The 20,705-nt window shown below is 40.6% G+C and overlaps 1 protein-coding gene across 1 annotated transcript; it reads left to right on the top strand.

The window, feature by feature from the left end:
* Window positions 1-730: 730 nt before the first annotated feature.
* Window positions 731-1,973, top strand: LOC109430867 (uncharacterized). The gene is made up of 2 exons (XM_019706960.3): window positions 731-1,165; window positions 1,230-1,973. The coding sequence occupies exons 1-2, from the start codon at window positions 989-991 to the stop codon at window positions 1,668-1,670; spliced, it is 618 nt and encodes a 205-aa protein (XP_019562505.2). The 5' UTR covers window positions 731-988; the 3' UTR covers window positions 1,671-1,973.
* Window positions 1,974-20,705: the final 18,732 nt, after the last annotated feature.

Here is a 20,705-nt window from a genome sequence, read left to right as displayed (position 1 = left end):
ATAAGGAACGAACTCACCGGGTAATCCTGACCAGCTGGTTTTCTATGTTTGGCTTTGGTCTCAGCATGCAAACGGTCCAACCATATTAAATGTGCACTCGTTCACACCGCTCGTTGATTCTCCGATCGTCCATCGAAGAATCCGAAAAAATACATAAGCGAGAATACCCGACGCACTGAAAAACAATCTCTTGGATACTAGCATTTCCGAACTCGGAATAACGACGAACACGATCACCACGATGCGGGCAATGTGGTCTCTTGCCACCGAGCCATCGTCGATCGTTTACACAAAGTGCGAACAAAAAACACAAAGAAAAATACGAAAACGCGGGAACGACGAAATGCGGCAAGTTTCAGCCTCCGCGCCCTGCTTGTCACTGACGACCGTCGACCGTTCACTCTTCCATCAGCGTTCCACTCAAGTACGAACGAAAACACAAGAAAAATGCAAAAACGCGGTAAAGACGAAATGCGGCATGTTTCAGCCTCCGCGCCCTGCTTGTCACTTTGACCCTTTTTAAGTTTTTGAACACCTAAACTAAAGAAATACGTAAAAAATATAAAAACGCTTAAAAAAAATCAGGTCCCAAAGGGTTAAAGGGTAGGCATAGATTCAAAAAACTCATTCAAGGTGTCATGGTTTGCAAAAATCATATGGTTGAGTGAGTGTTCGAACACCTGTGAAAAGATATACATATGTATTCAGATGCCTGGTAGACAGGCAAACCACTAACGGGGATGCATCACCATGAAAAAAAAATGTTTGCCTAATCAAATTTGCAACATTCATAGAAGTGCGTTGCCTTTTTGAACTCTTTACGATTGAAATATTTAAATTCCTGCAAACTCATGCGGGTTACTTTGCATACAAGTCTAGGGAGATATCATATAAATGCGGCTCGAAACCTATGACAGGTATCAGTCCGCGAGCAAAGTTAACCTTTTGATAGTGATAATCAAGACTGATTAGGGGATTTGGATCAACGATGAAGCTTTTCCTGCTTCTTGTGGCTCTTTCGGTTGCAGCAGCTGACGAGACACCAGGGTTTTTCATCAAACTTTCCAAAAGCGTGCCTCGCATCGGACGCCGGGGTGATTTCGAAAACTTCTTCCTGAAGCAATCCAAGAGCGTACCAAGGATCGGCAGACGTAGTGGTCTTTTCGTAAGTATAGTTGAAATTTGGTGTTCGGAAACGTTGACAGAACTTAATCCATATTATTTCTTAGACCGAACATTCTGCGCCTCAAGATAATTCAAACTGGGTTGAACGTTTCATGCGCCCTGCAAAACGTCCCCTATCCAGCCCACCAACGGATAACGGAAAACTCTACAACAAAGTCCGTCCGCTGGATTTGCATCACATCATCGATATCCTTTCAGACGACTTGTTCTTCGGCTCGGACCTGAAATTTATCTCTTGGGATGTGTTGGATCAAGCCCTCGAAGAGGACCCCGAGCTGATGGGTAAACTGAGCGCTCTGGCAAGAGACAAAGAAGTGCATCAGTTGAAACAGCTGCTAACCGAAAATAAAGAGGAACTTGTTCAGTATGTGCCGCTGGAGAGCGGAACATCGGACATCCACTCCAACAAGGCCTATATTTATCGCACCGACAGGGATAACCAGAATGCGGAGCTGAACAAGGAAAAATTGGAATATCAACAATAACGCAATCGTTAGTCACGGACTGGAATCCACCTATGGCTTTATATTATATCGCAATCAACGGACATGCTTTATGAATTATATAAATGTTGTATTCATTGATTTAATATTTTAACAATTGGTTTGGCCCTCTATTAAGTATTGTTAATGGAAGAATATTTATAACATTACATGTATTTTGAAATAAATCTACGGTTTACATGCGATACATCAAGCGTTCTTGTAAAAAGTAGGTAAATCACCAAAACCCACAAAAAATCACAAGAAATCTCTACATTGAATTATTAAAGCCAAATACAAAATGAAATCCATGAACAAATTATTACGGTGAATAACTGCAGGACTTTTTTAGAAAATCGCTAGAGGTTTGGAGAAATGTTTGGTTGAACCTCAAAGAAGTTTTTTTTTCGAACTTTCAAGAAAATTTTCATTAGAGACGTTAATGGATTAATCCATGAGACATATATAATGAAAATCGCTACTGGAACATTGGAAAGAAATATATTTTGCCATTACGTTGTGAAAACATCAACTTTTCATTAAGGAAAATAGCGCTAAAACGGCTACTTTTTATTAACACAAAAGTGCCGAAAAGTACTAAATTTCGACACATGTGCTAAAAAGTAGCACTGTTCGGCGCTTTTGCCAATATACATGTTTCATTCATTTTTGTGTAATCAATAGTAGAATCAACTACATGTTAAATAAGATTGATTGACCATGATACTCAGTTGTACCTCATTCTGCAGAAGTATGTAACCATCCTATTCAAACCTCCTTTTTTGTAATGACAAAAATGTTCCCAACTCGTTGCAAAACTCGATTTTTTCAGCACTCAACGAGGCAAGCCTCGTTGGATAATTACGACGAGTGCTTTAAAAATCGAATTCTGCATCGAGTATCGTACAACGTTTTTTGCAATTTCAAAAATTACCGCTTGAGGATAGTTTTTAACAAAACTTTTTCATCAATCTGTAGGGGAGACTGGAGAGACTTGATCCCTTTTTCTTAATTAACCTGAAACTTTAAGAAAAACCCGATTTAATCCACCTATGGTGAACAGAACCCTTCTTACACTTATTAAAACTATTGTTGTATTTGTATTTGTATTTAACATATTTATTTTGTGTGATGGACCAAAAGTTCTAGAAAATATTGTGGATTTGGCATCTAGTGGATTGCTTTCTGAAATAGCATCATGGACCATGGACTAAACTACCAGAAATGCCAGACACCTTCTAGAATCTCGTGTGAAATTTTAAAAAAATAGCTTACATATTCTGGAATATTGTATCTTTTGTTAACTGAAAAAAGATCTTGAATCGTGAATTTCAAATAACTCAACGTACATATGTACAGATGGGTAAATTATTGGTTAAATTGGGAAAAATCCACAGCTCAGGTGACATTTGAACTCACGACCCTAAATCTCACCTGAGCTGTGGATCTTTTCCCAATTTAACCAATAATTTACCCATCTGTACATATGTACGTTGAGTTATTTGAAATTCATAATTGACCACACGGATTGGTATTACCGAAAATTTGCACTTTGAGTGAATCTTGAATCGATTAACCAATGTATAAGAAAATCAGCGAGATACACTTTGTCTAATATCTTTTAATCAGTCGTATAAATTAGCTCCGAAGTACTTGGTATTCATGGTTATGGTGTAAAAAGGACAAAAACAATATATCTACTATGCTAATCAGTTTTGGAATTCTGTTATTCTGTTATAATCAACGCACCCCCTGGCCGTGGCCAATCTGCGTTGTTTCGCTGGGCGATACGTCTACCAGTAGACTTGTATCTGCCCTATGCTAAACCGATTAGCATATCAAGTCCTTTCCACTGATGAGTAGGCTCGAATGTCCCGCCCCTCCCTATAACCCATAGGGGGAAATAAGGAGTTTCCAGTTTCAAGTATTGTATTGATTATGACACCAACTCTTTCTATTCCTTGGGAAAAAAAATCACTAGACTTGGATTATCAGACTACTATTAATAATGAACATAATTAAGATACAAGTTTACATACACAATTGTAAAAGCAGTGTCAGATACTTTAAAGTGAATTGAAAAATGTGAATAAGATAAATTGTAAACTATTTCGCGGCGACACGAATGCTTCAATAGTGTCATAAATAAAGGCGCAAACAAACAAATAATTGATATTGAAGTATGCATATTGAAGTATTAATCTATTAGCAAAGTAGTAGAAAGAGTTGGGTGCCTGCTTATAAAATTGTTGTACTTATCTTGTGTGTTTCGGACAAGTCCCGCTTGTGTTAGCCATTAGGACACTTCTTGCTTCAAAACGGTCGTTTCTGGAATGGAAAGAGAATAATTGGCCGCACAACTCCGCAAATGGGCGGCCCGCACATATTAGTATAATGTTGCAACGATTGAAAATAATAGAGTATAATTGTTAATCTATATGAATACTGCTACTAGTTCAGGTTTCTCACCCTCCACGATTCTCTAGATACTATTATAGCGTGTTTGTTGTAAATTTGTTAAAAAGTGAAGCCTCCAAAACAGTTACGTGAAGTTGTATCAAAATTCTACAGAGTGTTGGGGAAGGGGAGGGGAAATAAACATACTTCTTCCTGCACCTAGCAGTTCGGATCTTCTGTTCACACTGTCATTCCAACCTTCTTTCAGTGTGAAACGTTTCTGGATCTGGAACGGGTGGTATCACTTTACGCTACTCTTCTATCATGAACATAGATAACTACTTTTAAAAATAAAAGTTTTGTCCTACTACCTATTTTATACCTGAAAGATGTTAATTGGTCAAATGTTTCGTTCAGCAAGTCTATGTCCATATTGATGATACCACCTTTTATTAATGAGTAATAATGTTGCTCACAGTTGTGAGGCAATATAACATTCAACTCGTTGAGGGCAAGTTATGAACCTACAGAAAATTTCTTATTAGGCTGTTACCTCTAAAACTACTAAACACATATTGAAACGTGAAATTGTATTGTAATAATTGATCCTAATCTTAACCCTATCACTGGAACGCGTTTGAAGCAAATTGATATTGCTAATGATTTGGTTGGGCATTAAAAGTTTTTTTGGTTTCGACAATAGTCACATACTATTCCCTACGACATTGACGATTCTATTGTCTATGGCTCACCTATTTCGTGCCACCCAGCAGGGACTTGGTCTGGTACCCAATTCAGTATATCCGCTCCACTTAATATACCGCACCTCTTTTGATTTGTGATATATTACGCGGAACATTACTCTCTGCATTCGGATAGCGGCTATGTAACCCATTGGATTAAAAGCCTCCATCAAACATGAAGCGATTAATCGGAGACTGAAGACTCTATACCAAATTTGGCTCAGAGACAGGTAATCAGTGAAGTCAGTTAACTTTCCACTGCATCTGCCAGCAATAATCGGTGATCGATCAACATTCCGAGTACCCCAATTTACACAAGAATGCCAAGGATCACCGCTCATGCTTTACAATACAGTTGGAAAAACTAGAACAACACCTGGCCACAATGATGCATAAAGCACTAAAGCGGACCGGAAGTGTTGGTGAGCCAGCCCCCACCTATGCTAATCAGTTTTGGAATTAGCTAGTTATTTTGGCTGTCCAGTTCTTGCATTTTTCCTACAATACATAAATTCAAAGCATTCATTTGACATACCTATTGTTAGTTTTCATAGAATTCCTGTTTATTTGTAATTTGTTATTTATAATTTTATTGAAAACAATAACCTGCTAGTATACACTTTATATGAGGTCAGCATTATTGATTGAAAAATAATTTCCCATAGACTGGTCAAAAGCTCATGCAAGATAACAAACGAATATAATATTGTCGCGCTTATCTTAGATTCTCAACAAGCTGCGTTCGAAACGCGCAGCATCAGATCGCGCCAGACCGCGCCCGTATGATTCACACACGGTGTGCACCTTGGCTAAAACTGTGTTTGCAGCCGCCGGGTGGGAGCTGTCATGGATAATCAGCCGCCGTATACAAATCATACGGGGCACAATCTTTTCGCGATAAACGACGGCTGGTTAAGATCGTCAGCATCTGAGTGATTAAGCTGGGATGCACAATAATAAAAAAAAGGAATTTATTGAAATAGTCTTCGAAAGATATCTCAGTAACCAAATGTCCAATCTAAATAAAATTTCAGGGCCTATTAAAAGGATACTGTAACTTTCAATTGGTGCTAAGAGAACCTAAATCGGTTGACAAACGGCTGAGAAATTTATTATGATACACTTGGTCAAAAATCTCTCAAAAGGTTAACCTGTATTACTCCCAAGTACTCTTTGAAAGATATCTCGATAACTAAATGTCCAAATCTAATAAAATTGTATAGGGTTCTACTAGGATGTTATAGCTTTCATTTGGTGCCAGTACAACCGAAATCGGTTGACAGACGGTTGTGATATTTATTATGATACACTTGGTCAAAAATCTCAAAAAGTTTAGTTGAATAAATCCTAAATACTCTTCGAAAGATATCTCTGTAATCAAATGTCCAATCCTAATAAAATATCTGAGCAATCTAATAGGATAGTGTAGCTTTCATTTGGGGCCAAGAGAACCCAAATCGATTGACACACGACTGAGATATTTGATATGATACACTTTGTTAAAAATCTCAAAAAGTTTAGTTGTATAACTCCTAAGTACTCTTCGAAAGATATCTCAGTAACCAAATGTCCAATCGAAATAAAATTCCAGGGCGTTCTACTAGGATGTTGTAGCTTTCATTTGCTGCCAAGGGAACTCAAATCGGTTGACAGATGGCTGAGATATTCATCAATATGGTAAATGTCAAAAAACTCTCAAAAAGCTAACCTATATTACTTCAAATTACTCTTCGAAAGATATCTCGGTAACCAAATGTCCGATCGTAATAAAATTCAATAGGGTTCTACTAGGATGTTGTAGCTTTCATTTGCAACTAAGAAAATCCAAATCGGATATCAGACGACTGAGAAACGCGCGTGATTTTTTTTGTAAGATACGCACACACACACACACACACACACACACACACACACACACACACACACACACACACACACACACACACACACGCACACACACACACACACACACACACACACACACACACACACACACACACACACACGCACACACACACACACACACACACACACACACACACACACACACACACGCACACACACACACACACACACACACACACACACACACACACACACACACACACACACACACGCGCACACACACACACACACACACACACACACACACACACACACACACACACACACACACACACACACACACACACACACACACTTTCAGACAGTATTTGTATCGATTCGGTCATGCAGAGTCCCCATTCTGTCCGACATGCCCAAACAACGAGGAGACACCGGAGCACGTGATATTCGACTGTCCGCGATTTGAAGAAGTACGTGGTGACATGCTAGCGAGCGCTGCTGGTAATCTGAGTCCCAACAACGTAGTAGAGAGAATGTGTCAGGACGAAACCGTATGGAATGCGGTGAACAGAGCGGTCACGCGGATCATGTCAGCTCTCCAGCGGAGATGGCGCGAAGATCAAAGAGTATTGGGTCGCGATCGGAGTAGGCTTGATCCACCGCCGGGGACTTGACCGAGTCGTCCGTTGCGTAGTACCGGTTATAGGTCGTCGGGGCGCCGGTGAACCGGAAGTCTACCACCAACCGGAATCGCCGGGCCGACTTCGGCACCTTACTGGTCGGGTTGAAAACATCGGTGTCGAGAGAACTTCCACCGTCGGGGTCTTTCTCTGTCGGAGTAGGCTAGGTCCGTCCACCGCCGGGGACTAGACCGAGTAGACCGCGAAAAAGCACCGGTGCTTGGTCGTCAGGGCGCCTGTGAACCGGAAGCCAGTCTCCAACCGGAATCTCAGAACCGACCTTGGCACCAGCCTGGGAAGTATCGGTAACGGAAGAAGTTTCAGTGTCGGGGAACTCTTCGTCGGATAGGGTAGATCCACCGTCGGGGACTATCCGAGTCGTGCGCGAAAAGCCGGAGTGCTAAATGGCACACGGACGGCATTAGAATAACAAATTTGGTGTATGTTTGTACCAACTGTGTCCCTGAATGGCGATAGGTTAGGTACGAACACAAAAAAGATTAGAATAACAAATTTAGAAGCGACAAAATGTGCATGAGCACAGAAGAAGAAGAGCGCATGAGCGCATTGCCCCCCCTGAAGCAGTCGCATCAGTGGTACCAGGGGGATCGAGGCGACAAGGTGTAGCAGAGTTTTTCCAATCGGTTTTCTCTGCTCGGGAGGTTGGGAGGAAAAAAAAACACACACACACACACACACACACACACACACACACACACACACACACACACACACACACACACACACACACACACACATACACACACACACACACACACACACACACACACACACACACACACACACACACACACACACACACACACACACACACACACACACACACACACACACACACACACACACACACACACACACACACACACACACACACACACACACACACACACACACACACACACACACACACACACACACACACACACACACACACACAGACATTTGCTCAGTTCGTCGAGCTGAGTTGATTGGTATATGAGACTCGGCCCTACGGGTCTCGGATCGAAAGTCGGTTTTTCGAGCGGTATTTATACCCTTCTTATGGGTGTAAGAAGGGTAAAAACACAAAACTAGATCCAATTTCCGTACAAAATGGCAGGTAAACATCTATTGCCAGTTAATGCACAACAGAAGGCCTTTAAATTATTGTTAAAGTTTTCAAAACTGTGTTTTTATGGAGGCTTGTCTTATGATGTATTTTTTCAAAAATGGGTGACACTTGATCCCCTTGATCCCCCTTTGAGCACATGGATTATTTAAAGGGAAATAATTCCAGAGTCTTCCTATTTATTTTCTTCTCGAGTTTTCTTGTATTTTCAATGAATATGGAGTGTTTGAAATTGTAAGATTTCCTTAAATTTTTAAGGATATGCCGTATTTTCAAAATGGGGAGGCTTGATCTCCCTTTTCTTGGTTTATACTAAAGTTATAATTATCTGACACATTTTATCGTTGAATAGATCAGAGATGGCATGCTCCTCAGTGCGAAACGTGAGAAGAGAAAACATACCCGGGTAGAGGAAAAGAGCTCAATAATAGCATATTTTGATATTGAGATCAAAATGTGATATTGGTTTGATTGATATAAGAGATAAAAGATCAAACAATAATATCTAAAATTTACTCCTGGAACAACATTATCAGATCATATTTAGATCTTGTAAGATCTAACCAATAGCAGCAAGCTATTCGTTTGATCTTGAAATATCAAATTTTGATATTGTTCAGATGTTCTAGGAACATTTTTCAGATCTTTTATCTCTTATATCAATCAAACCAATATCACGTATTGATCGTCAGTACTTCACCTCTACCCGGGTACACTCTACACACGACTTTCAACGAGAGCGAGGGTGAACTACGCAACTTTTTTCACACACAAACCAGCCGCTCACTCTCTGGCATCCATCGCGGCACACTCAAAATGAGTGCTCAAACAAATGTTATATTTCTCCAGGAATTACGCCAGGAATTTTTCCAGAAGTTCCTCATGGCATTCCTCAACGATTATTTCTAGAATTTTTTTTGCTTCAGGGATTCCTCCAAGAATTCCTCCAGGAATTCATCCAGGAGTTCTATCCAGGAGTTCTTCCAGGAATTTCGCCGGTAATTCTTCCAAGGATTGCTCCAGAAATTGCAAAAGTGATTTTTTTTTAATTTCTCTCAGGTTCTTTTTTAAAATTCATTCAGCAGGAACTCTTCAATTCAGAAAATTCAGAAATCCTACAATCACCTCTTTCAGGGATGCACCCAAGAACTTTTGCAGGATTACTTGAAGATTCTTATTTGTTTTTTGAATTACTTCAAGAATTTTTAGGGAAATTTCTCCAGCCAATTGTATTTGAAGATAATTTTAAAAGAAGCATACTGGTACTGGGAAATTATCCAGGGATATCTCAAGGAAATGCACCATGAATTCCTCTAGAAAATCTTTATTAAATTCCTCCAAACTTTTCATTTTGAATAAATTCCTGGATTTTTCAAAAAATTCATTATTTGAGACATTTTCGGAAATACCTGAAAGATTTTTTTAAGATCCAGACATTTCCTTCCTGAATTCTCACAGGGATACCTCGAGGGTTTCATCCAGTGATAGTTTAGAACAAACATAGCAGATTATACTGTGCAGTTGACATAATTTTTCGAAACTACGTCCAGAAAGCATCAAGAAGTTGATCAAAACTGAAAACTGATTCATTACGCAACTTAAATCAGTGCTGTAATAAACCATTAAGATATTTTTAAGAACTTCCTCCAATGATTGGTCCAGTGCTTTTCTCGAGGATTGCACCAGGAATTTTTCTAAGGATTGCCAAAGAAATGCCAACAGAGATCCTTTTAGGTATTTCTGCAAGTGTTCCTCCAAAGATTTCCTCAGGAATTTCTCCATACATTCCTTCTAACTCTACTAGAGATTGCTATAATAATTCGTTCTGGAATAATTCCAAGTAGCTGCAGGAATTTCTTCCAGGAATCTTTTCAGAAAACTTTACCAGAGATTATCTAAAACTTAATGCAGGAATACCGTAAAAAAATTTGTACAAAAAATCTTCTGGGAGTCCATACAAAGATTCCTACAATAATTCGTCCAGAAATTATTGCAGACATGGATTTCTTCAGATTTTTTTCTAGTGTTTCCTACAGAAATTCTTCCAGAAATTTGTTAAGAAAGCTTTTCTGGAATTTCCTATGGAATTCCTCATGGTTTTTTTTTCAGGAATTCCTCAAGGTTTTCCTTCGAGAATGCCTACAGGGATTCATACGGAAATTTCTTCTGTGATTCTTTCAGGAACAACTCCAAGGATTATTTAAAAAAATCCTCCAGGGATTCCCCAGGAACTCTTTTTTAAATTTCTTCAGGAATTCCTCCTGGAATTCTTTCAAGAACTCAAACAGGAATTAATCCAGCATTTTTTTCAGGAAAAATAGAGGGATTCCCTTAGGATTTCCTCTTGATATTGTTTCCGGGATTTCTTTTAGGGATTCTTCAGGAATTCCTCCAGGGATTCCTTCAGGAACTGCTACAGGGATTCATCAAGGGTCAGAGATGATCCGGCCTAGGGCTGAAAATCTTTATAATAAAGCCAAAAAAAAATCTTCAACGAGTTCCTCCACGATCTCTTCTTAGGATTCCTTCAGGATTTTTTCAAGAATTTAATCTGTGATTTCTTAAGGAATTCACCCTGGGATTCCTCCACGGATTCCTCCAGGAATTCTTCCAGGGATTCCTCTGGGAATTGCTGCAGGGATTCCTCTAAAAATTCTCCAGGGATTCCTCCAGATATGTCTCTAAAGATATCTCTAGGAACTCCTCCAGAAATTCGTTTAGGGATTCTTCTAGAGATTCCTCCGGGACTCCCTACAGGCATTCCTCTAGGATAACCTCCAGGAATTCGTCCAGGAATTCCTCCAACGATTCCTCGAAGAATTTCTCCCGGGATTTACTCTGGAATTCGTTCTGTGATTCTTTCAGGAACAACTTCAGCAATTATTTTAAAAAATCCTTCATAGATTCCCCCAGTAACTCTTCTTAGGATTTCTCCAGGAATTTCTCCTTGTTTTTTTAAGGAATTTCCCCAGGCATCAATCCAGTACTGCCTCCAGGAACTGATTAGGGATTCCATTAGGAATTCCTCTTGAAATTGCTACCCGGATTGCTTTTTAGGTTTCTTCAGGAATTCCTCTAAGGTTTTCGACAGGTACTGATACGGGAATTCCTTAAGGAGTTCCTCCACGAACTCTTTAAAAGATTCCTTCAAGATTTCTTCAAGAATTTCATCTGCGATTTCTTCAGGAATTATTTCTGGTATTCGTCCACGAACTACTTAAGAGATTCCTCCAGAATTTTCTTCAGGAATTCCTCCAGGAATTCTTGCAGGAATTCCTCAGGGAATCTCTTCTAGGGATTCCTCTAGAAATTCCGCCACAAATTCATCCAGGAATACCTACAGGAATTCTATCAGGGATTCCTCCAAGAATTCCTCGAGGGTTTCCTCCATGCATTCCTTCAGGAATACCTCCAGGCATTCCTCCAAGAATTCTTCCAGGAATTGCTTCAGGTATTCTTCCAAGAATTCCACTAGGAGTTTCTCTAGCAATTTCTACAGAATTCTTCAAGAACTTTCCCAGAGATTTCCACAGGAATTCCTTCAGGGGTTCCTTTAGAAATTCATCCAGGAATCCCTCTAAAGATATCTCCGGGTATTACTTCAGGAATTTCTCCAAGAATTCCACCAAAAATTCTCCTATACATTATTCCAGTAATTTATTCAGGTATCTTCTAGGGATTCCTTTTTGGATTCTTGCAGAGATTCGTCCAAAAAAAATTGTCTGCGATTCCTCTTCCAGGAGATTTTTCTGAGATTGCTTAAGAAATTATTCCTGAGATTCCTCCAGGAATTCATGCTGGGATTTCTTCAGGGTCTCCACGTGGAATTCTTGCAGAATTCATTCCAGGAATTTCTTCAAGAATTCCATCAGGAATTTTACCAGGAATTCTTCCGGGTTCACTTCATAAATAATTTATGACAATGATTTTTCTCAAGGGCCTAACTGACTTGACAGATTTCTCTTCGTTGATTCTCTATTTCGCGAATAACTTGATCAAAACAAACAAAATCATTATATTTTGTTTCTAGAGCAAGATGTAGTCGTCGTCTTCGCATTTCAACCAGAAAAATTTTGGAAAACTTAATACACTTTCCGTAATAACACAAAGAGAGGATCGATGAAGAGAAATCGAAAATGTCAGTTGGGCCCTAATGAAGAATCAGTGTCGAATTCTGTCAGCAATTCATCCAGGAAATCTGTCAGATTCCTTAAGAAATTCTTCAAGGATTTTCACTAGGAATACCTTCTTTAATTTTTCCAGGGATTCCTCCAGCAATTCTTCCAGATTTTCCTCCAATAATTGCTGCGAGAATTCCTCCAAGGATTTCTCCAGGGATTCCTTCAAGGACTTCTCCAGAAATTCCTCTAGAAATTTCTCCAGGAATTTATCAAGGATTTTTTTTTATATTTCGCCTGAGATTTCTCCTATAACTACTCTTAAAATACATGCAGTAATTCGTTCAAGAATTCCTGTAGAGGAATACCTCCGAATTTCTCCAGGAACTCCTTCAGGAGTTTCTGTAGGAGTTCCTCCAGAAATTCTTCCAGGAGTTTCTCCAGAAAAACCTTCAGGATTTTTTCAGGGATTCCTCTAAGCATTCCTACAGAGACTCCTCCAGGAATTCCAGGAAATGTTTCAGGGATTTCTCCAGGGATTACTTCACGAATTTCTCTAGGGATTTCCCCAGAGATTCCTGCAGGAAATCCTCCAGAAATTCCTCCAAGGGTTCTTCCAGGAAATCCTCCTGCAATTTCTCATGGGAATTTTTCAGAAATCTCTCCAGGGATTCCTCCCAGAATTCTCCTGGAGTTTTCTCCAGGAATTCTTCCAAGGATTGCTCCAATAATTCACCCAAGAATATCTCCAATAATGCCTGCAGGGTCTCATCCAAGTATTTCTCCAGGAATTACGCCAGGAATTTTTCCAGAAATTCCTCATGGCATTCCTCCACGATTATTTCTAGAATTTTTTTGCTTCAGGGAATCCTCCAAGAATTCCTCCAGGAATTCATCCAGGAGTTCTATCCACGAGTTCCTACAGGAATTTCGCCGGTAATTCTTCCAAGGATTGCTCCAGAAATTGCAAAAGTGATATATTTTTTTAACTTTTTTCTCAGGTTCTTTTTTAAAATTCATTCAGCAGGAACTCTTGAATTCAGAAATCCTACAATCATCTCTTTCAGGGATGCACCCAAGAACTTCTGCAGGATTACCTGAAGATTCTTATTTGTTTTTTGAATTACTTCAAGAAATTCTAGGGAAATTTCTCCAGCAAATTGTATTTAAAGATAATTTTAAAAGAAGCATACTGGAACTGGGAAATTATCCAGGGATTTCTCAAGGAAATGCACCATGAATTCCTCTAGAAAATCTTTATTAAATTCCTCCAAACTTTTTTTTTTAATTCCTGGATTTTTCCAAAAAAAACATTATTTGAGAGTTTTTCGGATATACCAGCAGGATTTTTTTTTCAAGATCTAGACATTCTCTTCCAGAATTCTCACAGGAATACCTCGAGGGTTTCATCCAGTGATAGTTTCAGGGCTCTTACCAGAATACCCTCAAAAATACTACAAAGGATCCTTTCAGGAATACGTCAGTTGACATTTCTATAGGATTATGCTCTGAAATGAGTATATGAAACAATCTTTGGGGAGATTCCGGTAAGTACGTACTCGGAACAACAGAGGGTTTATTTTTAGGGGAATAGATTTCCAGGACATTCCAAGATTGCGAATAACACGGCGAATAAGCAATAACAAACTGGATGATTAATTAATTAATAAACAGGAAATAATGTTATTAAATACATGTTCATCGTATTGCGTTTCGTTATAAAAGCTAGTAGATATAAATTTGCTAAGGGTGCTTGCCCTCACCTAACCAAAAAGCTGGCTACGCCCTTGCATTACAGCACTGCTAATTTGGTGTGGTAAAGTAGGCCTTTTTCTGGCAGGTTTGCGTGAGGTGAAACAGCCTATTACGATTAGAAATTGCAGAAATAACTATTTCGGAACCTGTTGAGAATACCAAAGGTGTCATTACACTGTTTGCCATTATGCCAAATATTTTCCATTGAAGTCCAACATTCTTTCAAAGTTGCTATGATTCGCGTTGTTCGTTTTTTTTTTGTTGGGCATGTTTGGTCAAATATCAGTCATGTTTAATAGGACCTTCATTACATTGCTGCATTTTTTTAATGATTGTACATTTCCCCGAAAACCAGTTCCCCGAATGAAGTTTCCCCGAAAGGTTTTTCCCCGAATGTACCATTTCTCCGAATGTACCGTTTCCCCGAAAAGAATATTGCATCTGCAATTTAACATTTTTCGTGCATCAGCTGACGCTCACCACGCTGACGTAGTACACGTGGTCCGTAATGACCTCAATGCACAACTAGGGGTCTGGTCATTAGGCCGAAGTACGCTTAGCCAAAGTACGTCAGGCTGAAGTACGTTAAGCCGAATGAGTTGTTCAGCTGGAGTTCATAAGGGAGGCCAAATGGGTCAGTAGGCTAATTTCCTAATTTTCTTTATAAACGATGTTCAAATTTGGTTTTAAAGATGTATTGAGTCCCTTGAATTTTTTAACATTCCTCGAATCTAGCGCATTATATGGATACTGGGATATACCTACTTCCATGATTTTATGAAATTCTCTCTCATAGATGACTCCTTGATGTTGATGTTATAATGTTACGGAAATATTAATAATCAATCTGCCAACATATTATCTGAGATTTTCCTTTTTTTCTAACACGCAGTTGTTTCGAGTTTTACTATTGCATAGTTTATTAGTAGTAGTTCATTAAACTACTGACTACCTTATGGCAGATCCACCTTCTTTGAGAAGTCGGCTATTCTTTTGAGTATTGGGTTTTATTGTCGATCAAACTGTTTTTTTATTCTTTTTTTCAAAACAGCTATTCTATCACAGATGTTTCCATTTTTTTTTATTAGGCGGCTTTTTGACGTTTATTCATATATTCAAATTATTCCACTAGATTGCCCGTTTATGACTTTAAACATAATCGGACTGATGACCCATCACTTTCACGACACTTTCGTTCAAATGAACTTCGGCCCAACGTACTTCGGCCTGACATACTTCTGCTTAATGACCGACTTTTTGGCCTAATTGATAATCTTATAATAAAATTTACCTTCTTTCAAACATAGGCTGTTCTATCAAGATAAAGTGTTCAGTTAGTCATCAGTAATTTAAGTGCTGCTATATTTATTAATGATTTTTTTGTTTTCGTTTACAACTGCTCTAGTATCTATAGGCATTATATGTAGCAGAAATCTTCATCAGAAATTCTCCCTTCTTTCATCATATATTGTTCTTTCAAAATATGTTGTCGAAATAATGGCGGGGCTGCAAAACGGTGAGTCGATAAGGAGAGCGTCCAATATAGCTCTGGTTCTCACAAGTTCCTACCTCATGCTTCCACGGGTCAAGCGATGACAAAGACCGCCAGCTAAGAGTTGTGTGCTTAGCTGGTAGTGCAGCCTGGGCACTGTTGTCCTTCTGACTTCAGCTAGATTGAGGAGGTACGATCCGAGTGTCTGTTCACCAAGGAGGTGCGGCTCAAACAGCGTCTGTTCTGGCATCCAGCGGCTGAGTAAGAAACGCTGCACCATGCCCAGCTAGATCCAAGGTGGTAGCCCCATCAGCGTGGTCGTCCCAGTGTTGGTTGGGACGTTAAACAGAACTGGCACGATGGCCCTCCGGCGAGACAGGAGTGTTGGCGTAGGCCCAATAAGCCACCCGTAAAAATCCCCATTGCGAATAACATAGGAGAAAATACGACTCGATACAATCGACAAAGACCCACGCGACGAAATAAGGACTACGATTGGAAACTTGGAACATGGAATTGCAAGTCACTAGGTTTCGCAGGATGTGACAGGATAATCTACGACGAACTACATCCCCGCAACTTCGACATCGTGGCGTTGCAGGAACTTTGTTGGACTGGACAGAAAGTGTGGAAAAGCGGGCATCGAGCGGCTACCTTCTACCAAAGCTGTGGCACCACCAATGAACTGGGAACAGGATTTATAGTGTTGGGCAAGATGCGACAACGTGTGATCGGGTGGCAGCCGATCAACGCAAAGATGTGCATGTTGAGAGTTAAGGGCCGTTTCTTCAACTACAGCATCATCAACGTCCACTGCCCACACGAAGGGAGACCCGATGACGAGAAAGAAGCGTTCTACGCGCAGTTAGAGCAAACATACGATGGTTGCTCGCCGCGTGACGTGAAAATCGTTGTCGGCGACATGAACGCGCAGGTAGGAAGGGAGGAAATGTACAGACCGGTAATCGGGCGAAACAGCCTGCACGCCGTATCGAATGAAAACGGCCAGCGATGCGTAAACTTTGCAGCCTCCCGTGGTATGGTAGTCCGAAGCACCTTCTTCCCCCGCAAAGATATCCATAAAGCCACCTGGAGATCCCCCGACCATCAAACAGAAAACCAAATCGACCACGTTCTAATCGACGGTAAATTCTTCTCTGATATAACCAACGTCCGCACATACCGCAGTGCGAATATAGATTCGGATCACTACTTAGTCGCTGTATGCATGCGCTCAAAACTTTCGACAGTTATCACCACGCGTCGAAGTCGAACGCCGCGGCTCAACATCGAGCAACTTCGTAACGTAGAAGTGGCTCAAGACTACGCGCAGCAGTTAGCAGTGGCCCTACCAACAGAAGAGCAGCTTGGCGCAGCTACACTTGAAGATGGCTGGAGGGACATCCGATCCGCCATAGGTAGTACCTCGGTTACAGCACTAGGCTTCGCGACTCCGAATCACAGAAACGACTGGTACGACGGCGAATGTGAACAGTTGAAAAACGAGAAGAATGCAGCATGGGCGAGAATGCTGCAACACCGTACGAGAGCGAATGAGGCACGTTACAAACAGGCGCGGAACAGGCAGAACTCAGTCTTCCGGATGAAGAAGCGCCAGCAGGAAGAACGAGATCGCGAAGCGATGGAAGAGCTGTACCGCGCTAAGGACACACGAAAGTTCTACGAGAAGCTGAACCGCTCGCGCAGAGGCTTTGTGCCACAAGCCGACATGTGCCGAGATAATCACGGGAATATTCTTACGAGCGAGCGTGAGGTGGACGAGAGGTGGCGGCAGCATTACGATGAGCACCTCAATGGCGACGTTGCAAGTACCGAAGTTGGCGTGGTAACAGATCTAGGAGTATGTGCACAGGACAAAAGACTTCCGGCCCCTGACCTTCAAGAGATTGAGGAGGAGGTTGGCCGGTTGAAAAACAACAAAGCCGCTGGAGCAGATCAACTACCAAGCGAGCTTCTAAAATACGGTGGAGAAGCACTGGTGAGAGCACTACACTGGGTCATTACCAAGATTTGGGAGGAGGAAGTATTACCGGAGGAATGGATGGAAGGTATCGTGTGCCCCATCTACAAAAAGGGCGACAAGTTGGATTGCGGGAACTACCGCGCGATCACACTACTGAGCGCTGCCTACAAGATACTCTCTCAAATTTTATGCCGCCGTCTATCTCCGATTGCAAGAGAGTTCGTGGGGCAATATCAGGCTGGATTTATGGGTGAACGCGCTACAACGGACCAGATGTTCGCCATCCGCCAGGTGTTGCAGAAATGCCGCGAATACAACGTGCCCACATCACTTGTTCATCGATTTCAAATCGGCGTATGATACAATCGATCGAGAACAGCTATGGCAGATTATGCACGAATACGGATTCCCGGATAAACTGATACGGTTGATCAAGGCGACGATGGATCGAGTGATGTGCGTAGTTCGAGTATCAGGGACACTCTCGAGTCCCTTCGAATCTCGCAGAGGGTTACGGCAAGGTGATGGTCTTTCGTGCTTGCTGTTCAACATTGCTTTGGAGGGTGTAATACGAAGAGCGGGGATAAACACGAGTGGGACGATTTTCACGAAGTCCGTTCAGCTGCTTGGTTTCGCCGATGATATTGATATCATTGCTCGTAAATTTGAGACGATGGCGGAAACGTACCGTGTGCGCACCTAACTTTGCGCAGGTCCAAACTTTGCGCATTCTTGTAAAATAACGAAAAAAATAACTAAATGTCAACATTTTCACCAGTTTAATAATTGCACTAGCATTGTGTAAATATAAACATTATTTGACGAATATTTAATTGCCATGAAATCTTTGTTTATGTTGAAAAATAAACAAAAAAATACACAAAAATGTCAAAATTTGCCTCGCCTTAACACGGTTGCCAAGAAGTAATTCTACTAAAAATCAACATTTTCCTCGATAAAACTGTGCAACGATGATAAATTTTGGCGTTAATAGACAAAAAAGGTGATATTCTAGTAATATCAATTACAGTCCATGATATTTTTTTCAATTTAATTAGTAAATAGTGGTGCGCAATGTTTGGAACCATTATTTGCACTGTGTTCCTAATGTTTGCGCACTTTCAGTAAATGCATGTGCAACGTGAATACATGCCTTATGAACCATTTAAATATTATGTAACACTAGTACTGACAATTTCAGGCCTCCGTCTCCACTATGTAGCAGATTTTGTATAGAAATTAGTAGAAAAATGTATGAACCGTTGCACTATGGCAGGCACTCTCCATCTTTCAACAATGTGACGTAATTTATAAACAGTTATTTATTTGGCTTTTCCAGCGGTCAATGTTAGGGACTATTCAAATATGCCATCCACATTTTTTTTAGGATTTTAGAACTTGCTCACCTCAAAGATGGACTCCTGCTCCTCCCCTGGCCCCTCCGTCACGCTTGATAGTATACCTAATACATGGCATATCACACTTTTTTCAGGCAACCCCAACTCCCTCTCCTCAAAGATGGACGTCATATTTTAATGACCCCTTATTGTTCCTATCCGTAACGGTCATTTAATTTATCAGGAAGCTTTTACCTTTGATCTTTAGCCATTGGAAAACCCCTGATGAAGTTAGGATTGTTCACACGGTCAATGTCTAGTACGAACCGCAGACGAATTCAAGAACTCCGGAGGCCTCCGTTCCCCCTCCCTCCTAGGACAAAGTATTTCAACAAAGATCATTTAAGGGCACACTACCTGAATAACTTTAGTTTAACGGAAAAACATTAAAAAACAGTACCTATGTTTGATGACTTTTTTGAGCAATTCATAGCATGCGCAAAGTTAGGCACACCATGCGCAAAGTTAGGAACAATCAAAGATTTTGTGCGCAAAGTTAAGAACAAGGCAATGAAATAATTTTTCTATTTTAAATATTTTTTGGTTAATATTATGATTTTTTCTCTATTGCAGACTCAAAGCAGGATCATAAGTCTATCGTATGAGCATGTTGTTCATTATATATTTTGTTTGTTTGTATGTTTTATAACGACTAGAAATTTGATTTTTCTTAACTGCGCAAAGTTTGGTGCATACACGGTACATCCGACTAAAGAGTGAAGCCAGGCGAATCGGATTAGTCATTAATGTGTCGAAGACAAAGTACATGATGGCAAAGGGCTCCAGGGAGGAATCACCGCGCCCGCGTCGGATGTCGGATAGCAACCCGACTAAAATGGTTCTCGAGAGTCATCCTACCGGTACAAGAAGACGTGGAGCGCAGCGAGCTAGGTGGGTCGACCAAGTGGAGGACGATCTGCGGACCCTACGCAGAGTGTGGAACTGGAGACAAACAGCCATGGACCGAGTGGAATGGAGGCGGATACTATGTACAGCAGAGGCCACCCCCGGTAAGGTAAGTACGAAATAATGGCGGCAGTCTAACTAGGGTATGTGTGCCATCAGTAATCTCACGCTCCCATATTCATCCTATTCGAAAACAAGCGATTACGGCACCGAATGATTCCGTTCTTTTTGTTTTCATCCGTGCTTACTTCTAACAAAAAATACAAAAATAAGGAACAAAACAAACAACGCTTCAATCAACATTCAAATTGAGCTCATAGACTTCTTTCGTAAGCAAGCATACTTTATATTATCGCGTGTGTTATGCTTAGTATACAACTTTTATGCTGATACAGCGCAACATTTTTTTTGTCTGAAGAGCAAACTAATGTGTCTCTGACAGATTCTGGGCCGCTAAATCCGAAACCGGGCTCAGATTTGCTCCAGCACGTCACAGTTTGGAACTATACCTCAATTTATAGGGCAAAATATGTGATTTTGGGCTTTTTTGACTGCAAGCCATTAAGCATGGAAATATTTTTTTAAGCAATCA

Source organism: Aedes albopictus, chromosome 2, assembly GCF_035046485.1.
Source record: "Aedes albopictus strain Foshan chromosome 2, AalbF5, whole genome shotgun sequence".
In the NCBI taxonomy this organism is placed as follows: Eukaryota; Metazoa; Arthropoda; class Insecta; order Diptera; family Culicidae; genus Aedes; species Aedes albopictus.
Note: the sequence above shows the minus strand (reverse complement) of the source record. Positions and strands in the feature narration are given on the sequence as shown.

Coding starts and splice junctions, on each gene's coding strand:
- LOC109430867 (XM_019706960.3), top strand. CDS start 989: ATGAAGCTTTTCCTGCTTCTTGTGGCTCTTTCGGTTGCAGCAGCTGAC. Junction 1,166..1,229: donor GCAGACGTAGTGGTCTTTTC/GTAAGTATAGTT, acceptor ATTATTTCTTAG/ACCGAACATTCTGCGCCTCA.